This window comes from Corapipo altera, unplaced genomic scaffold, assembly GCF_003945725.1.
Source record: "Corapipo altera isolate COAL_440 unplaced genomic scaffold, ASM394572v1 92, whole genome shotgun sequence".
Lineage (NCBI taxonomy): Eukaryota > Metazoa > Chordata > Aves > Passeriformes > Pipridae > Corapipo > Corapipo altera.
The window spans coordinates 135,690-141,689 of NW_020884994.1; the positions used below are offsets into that span (position 1 = coordinate 135,690).

A 6,000-nucleotide genomic window follows, 5' to 3' on the forward strand; every position below is an offset into this window, starting at 1 on the left:
TTGAGTTAAATTAGAGGAGCAATCCTGTATCTTTTTTCTCTAGTCCCACATATTTAAGTGTCTTAATTGTGTCTTAAGTAGTGTAATTATCAGAATTTCAAAGGCTTTTGTTTTTAACCAGAATACTTTATTGGGTATTTCAACCTGTGTATTGAAGCTGAACTTCTCCCAGTTGTCTTTAAGGCCTTGATGGGAATGTACACCAGGAGATCTTCATCTATACCAGGACAGAACAAATTCACTAATCACATTGGAAACTTGTACAAAAGTTAAAACCAGGTTTTTAACAGGGACTTTATTTTCCATTTCAACATGCTTGATGTCTGTTTCTAGTTGTAGTATTTTCTTTGCTAAATTTAAGAGTTCATAAATACCTCCAGGAGGAGAAAGATCAACTGAGAGAGTTTTCATTAAGTAACTGTGCTGAGATCTGAATCACTTGTAAATACCTGTTTCTTGCCCCTGAGTTATTTTGGTGTTTCTTCAATACTTACCTAAAATTTTCTGTGACTTTGTGACTACTAGGAATGTGAGCTTACTCTTAATCGCAGCTGGCCAGAGGGAAAACAACATAATCTCTTTCGTGTATATCCTGGAATCACATTACTGCTCTTAACCACAGCGTCTCATGGCTGCTGAGTTATTTGATACCTGTCCATTTGACTTCTGAATTCTTCTCAGAATTGCTTCTTTACTGGAAATTGTTCTACTGCTCATTGTTTTCACTCCATTGAGATTATTTAATGTGAATGTTCTTTGGTAAAAAGGAAATCTAAATATTTGTATGAGGGAAGTACTTACACTGATAACTCAACTGCTCTGCTGCAGTTAATCATGCCTCAATTAGACTGTTTGGAAGTTACTGAGTTCCCTTAAATGCAGCACAGTTGGGTGTTAAATCCCAGTGGATGCTTCTGTGTCAAACAAGTGATATCTTAACTGAAGAAATCCTCTCTTCTGCTTACTGTGCTTCCTGATGTGTGTATTTATTTTGTAATACATCAGTTCTCTTGATAATTCTAAATAGCACCATGGCATATATAAATACATTTTCCTTTTGTTATTTTGACACGATACTGGAAGATTTAGGACTACTTTTGTTGGATTTGTTTAGTTTCTAACCTTGTGACTTACCTGCAGATCTTGGATAGCCAAGTCCAACTTGTCTGATTAAAATGTTCGATTTCAGTAATTGAAGTGTTTTTTTTCTCTCTCCTTCCCCACCCCCCGCAGCACCAATTTTGTTGGCCTTAGTAGCAGGAGAAGCAGCGGGGATCATGGAGAATATCAGTGATGATGTCATTGTTGGTCGGTGCCTTGCTATTCTCAAAGGCATATTTGGCAGCAGCGCTGTGCCCCAGGTCAGTACAGGCAGCGGCTTGGGCTGAAGGAGTAGGAAGGTGCATTGTCATCATGTTGATAATGGGAGAAGAAACAAAGGAAGTAGTATATACACAGTGGGTGTGAGTTCCAGTTGAGAAGCTATGTGTAGCAGGGTCTGGTGATATATTGGGAAGGATTAAGGAATCACCACGAAAGATTTAGTTTAGTGTGTGTTAGAATATAAACATGAAATTCCACCATTAGCGTCAACCGAAGGACTTTGTTCCTTATATTGTTGCAATTTGCATCATTTGTATTTGGCACAAACTGTAGAACTTACACTGTCTCAACAACTGAAGTTCCTGTCTTGTCTCAGCCTAAAGAGACCGTGGTGTCCCGCTGGCGTGCCGACCCATGGGCCCGGGGATCGTACTCCTATGTAGCAGCTGGATCCTCTGGAAATGACTATGATTTGATGGCTCAGCCAATTACTCCAGGGCCAGCCATTCCAGGTGCTCCACAGGTGAGAATATGTTTCAGTTATTTTTAGAAAAAGTTCAAAATAGGATGATTTCTCTGAGTAATTTGCATGCATATCTAGACACGAGTTTAGATAACTTGCATCTTATGATGAATTATTAAAACCTGTAAAATAATTTTTCCATCCATGAGTTCTGCCATCACAGGTTTGGTGTGATTTGTTTGCTAAAAAAAAGAGCATTTTTATTCAAAAAGTCAGTGTGGTAATGTCTGAACGGAGTATTTAGTATTGCACGTGTGTTTCATCCTCTGTATTTTTATTGTCCATCACCATATTTAAGTGAGTTGTAGTGATTTGAAGGAGGGTGAAGGCCAGAGTGAGATGACCAGGAATCGAAAGGTCTGTCCCAAATAGGGGGCAAACACAATGAAGGCAGGAGTTATCTCCAGTTCATGTTGAGCAGATGGAAGTTTGAAAGCAACAGCCACTCTTGAAAGCGCTGCCAGAAAAGGGTGTGTAGCTTTAGCTTTATTTGGGTTCTTGTTCTAATGATACAAGTCTTTAATACACTCAGCTATGGATAAAGTGATTCCTTGCAGAATGAAATACATGAATACTTGTTTTTCTCCTACGTTTTATGATTCTGTAGATAGTTGCTTTAGGCCTCAAAGAGAAACTGCTGATTTTAGTGAATTGCTAAAGTTTTTGTTTGCTAACTGTGCTAGAGTTCATGTACCAAGATCAGAAACCATTCTTCCTAAATACGTTTTGACAGTTTGACTGGAGAGTTACAGATACAGTATGCAAATGCTGTTTCGATACAGCTGGGACATGACACTTCTCTGCTTCTCTGGCTCTGCAAACATTGCTTATTGAGTAGAGCTTTATTTTCTTGGTAATTTGTACACGGGTTAAAATAGTTTAATTGGAGACTATTTTATATACCCCACCTTCATGTTAATGGAGATTGTGTTGTGATTTGAGGACTTTTAACATCCTTAAAGTATCATTTGCTGCAGGATCTGAAGGAACGTGAGCAAACCCTAACAGTGCTCTCTGTCCCCCAGCCCGTTCCACGCCTTTTCTTCGCGGGAGAACACACCATTCGCAACTACCCCGCGACGGTGCATGGCGCGTTGCTGAGCGGGCTGCGGGAGGCTGGGCGCATCGCCGACCAGTTCCTGGGGGCCATGTACACGCTGCCGCGCCAGCCCGCGCCCGGCGTGCCCCCGCAGCAGGCTGCCAGCATGTGAGGGGAGCGGGAGGCCTCAGAAGAGGGTGCGAAGCCCACAGTGCTACTGTTGTGGACTCTGGGATGGAGATACTTATGTAGTCTCTAGCAGAGTCTGCTGAGAGGACCCTGAGTTACTGTACAACACTTGTGTGAGAATGGCCTTACAGAAGCTCGCTGAACCTTTGGCTTGGCAGCCTTCTAAAAACCTTAGAGCTGTTTGAAGGGACAGTGTAAACAGAATCCTTTACTGTGAAGCTGGTGAGGGACTTTAATTCTGCAGGTACTTTTTGAAAGTCAGGCTTGTAGCTGGAGGTTTTTTAGGATGGGATTTTTTTCTACCTGTGTGTGTATTTACAGTTTGGTAATTGCACAAGGCCCTCTAGAAGCTGGTTGCTACAAATAGTAACTTAGTGTAGAATTTATGTAAACTTCTTTGTGGTTTTTCTATGGTTTTGTTTTGATGACTAATATTTTTGACCAATTCTATTCCTGTGTGGTTTTGAGAATTTGGAGCAACTGTTTACCTACCAGTAACAGCAAATCACATCCCTCCAAAATGGTCCATTGGCTGCTACACCAGCTGCATCCTGTTGTAGAGAGTAAGTTGGTATCACTGAGCATGCTAAGCATATTGTTTTATTAAATACTTTCAACAAAAGAAATCTACAGAATTGCATATTTGTAAGTTAAAAACTAGAAAAAAATATTAGCATTTGTTTATATATAGAGAGAGTTGACTAGATAGGAAGTTAACTGAAAGACCTGAGTTCTTGACTTCTGCTTAGTGCAGGTATTTACTCTGTACCTCTTGGCTTTGTTTCTGCCAGACTGATGAGACGATGTTGCAACTGCCACTATGCTTCTGAAAATCACTTCGATTTGGCTGCTCTTCCATGTATTCCCCTTCTTAAAATTCATCACAAGCACAATAGAGTTTTCTTTTCATTGCACAGAGCAGTTTTATGTAAGCATTTAGATCTTTTTTCCCTCTCCTTTCTTTCCCCATTAGACTTTTCTTATTTCTTGAACTTTTCTCATCCTCCTTTTTCTGCAGTTTATGGTCTGTCTCACCTAGCTGCGGTCTCTGTCCACACTGGCTTTTCTGCTCTTCAGTGCTCCTGTTCTCATTCTCTGACCCCATGTCTGTATATGTGCAGTCTATCCCAACTTCCTTCTGCCCTTGCACCTTCTGTTCTGATGCCTTCTCTTGTTCCATGCTTATCCATCTACAATTACACTGCCCATGGTTCTTTCTGAAGAAAATACACACAGAGGCACGACTGCAGACCTTGCTCGTTTCTGGCTCTGTTGTCTTTGGCCACAGACTCTCCATCTTCTGTCATCATTGCTTCTACTGTTTTCTTGTATATCCTTCTTTGCAGCAGGAGATCATTCATCCTGACCATGTCTTGTGGTTGCTTTCTCCTGCCATGTTGAGGTCTGCGAGCAGGTGTCTCCATAGCCGGTCCTTCTGACAAGCCGTGAGAAATGGCTCATGTGGCCGGAGTAATAGGCTATGAAGGGGACACAGATTGGAGGTGTCAAGGACTAAGCCCGTTGGAAGTTGGTTGGATTTGGTGCCATGGGAGACCCTTTATGCCAAACCTCCCATCTAAATCAGTGTTACCTTCCTCAGGTCTCTAACTTCGCAAATGTTGTTGCTACTTGAGCCCTTGGTGAAAAGGGATAGTATTGAGCAACATCACTCATTCTTGCTGTGCCTTCCAGGGACAAGAGAGATGGTTGGTCAGAAAACTGTCACTGAAGGGGGGCAGGACTTGAAAGTCCAGCAAGGCATGGAGGAGGAGTGTCTGAGGGTGACGGAGAGTAAATGGGGAGTAATTTGAAACTCAGGAGTCCCTGCCTTATGCTCATCAACACCAGGGAAACCTGTTCCAGGATGACAGATGTGACAGACTTTTAAAATCCACCAACAGCTGAGCTCCTTTTGGCTACTCTGACTGAAGATGGGAAGAGAATTGGGGTGCTATGCCATGTAATTGGGTCTCCATATTTGTAGGGTGGTTTGCTGTTGGGATTCATGATGGTGCCATCTCTGTCGTGACATCCTGCGTGCTCTAGCAAAGTGTCAGAAACTCTTAAAAGCACTTCAGGCCCACTAGAAAATAAAATAGTCCTGAACTTAATGTAGTCAAAGATGTCTTTTTCCAGACAAGTACCAGGCCACTTCTGCATGGTCTGAGGCAAGCGTGAGTTGCTATCACTGCAGCTACACCATAAGCATCGGACTGCTGAATCTCTGCTCAGCAACAGGAGCCAGTGCTTTCTGAGCTGTTGGTGGAGGACGCAGTGTGGATTTGAGTGTGACTATGGTACTCCCATGTGCTCTGTTGGCCTTCATTAAGCCTTGCACACTCCCTCTAGTGTTTCCTGTGTGCCCCTTGGCCCAGAGGGACCGGAATCTCCCAGTCTCTACAGTGCTCTGTGCTTGTTTTGGGTCAGCAGAGGGAACGTGCCTGTTGAATGGGTAAGGATTTAGAATATCACTTACCTGGGTTTTGGGGTGGGTATGACCTGCAGGTCCTCATGGTTGAAGTGTGCAGACTCTGCCTGTTTTAAGAAGCAGCTGAGATGCTGCAGCTTTCAAAGAAAACAAATTACCATTTATTGGCAACTCACTACAGTTCTGGAGGTAGCTGGACCATTTGAAGAGAAAGGATAGCCAAGTTGCTCTTGAAAGGAGGTCCTGGAGTCTGGCCTGGGATGGGAATGGCTGCAGCTGGTAAGATTTTGGTAAGCCCGAGGACACTTGGAAAAACTCCACCTGAGAGCATGGAACTAGTGGAAGAGCATGAAGGAAACAGTAAGGATGGTCTTGTCTGAGCCTCCACCTCCTTCCAGGAGTCATGTTCAAGCCTACTTGGCTTTATCTCATTTCTTAAGAGTCATAGAATCATTAAGGTTGGAAGAGACCTACAAGGTCATCCAGTCCAACCATCTA

General features: G+C 42.8%; 1 protein-coding gene across 1 annotated transcript in view; it reads left to right on the top strand.

Moving 5' to 3' along the window:
* Positions 1 to 5,185, top strand: part of KDM1A (lysine demethylase 1A) — a 43,764-nt gene extending 38,579 nt beyond the window's left edge. The window contains exons 18-20 of the mRNA XM_027666503.1: positions 1,234 to 1,361; positions 1,700 to 1,846; positions 2,872 to 5,185. Of these exons, the coding sequence (XP_027522304.1) occupies positions 1,234 to 1,361; positions 1,700 to 1,846; positions 2,872 to 3,057 (461 nt within the window). The 3' untranslated portion in view covers positions 3,058 to 5,185. The remainder of the gene's footprint in view (positions 1 to 1,233; positions 1,362 to 1,699; positions 1,847 to 2,871) is intronic.
* The last annotated feature ends 815 nt before the right edge of the window (positions 5,186 to 6,000 follow it).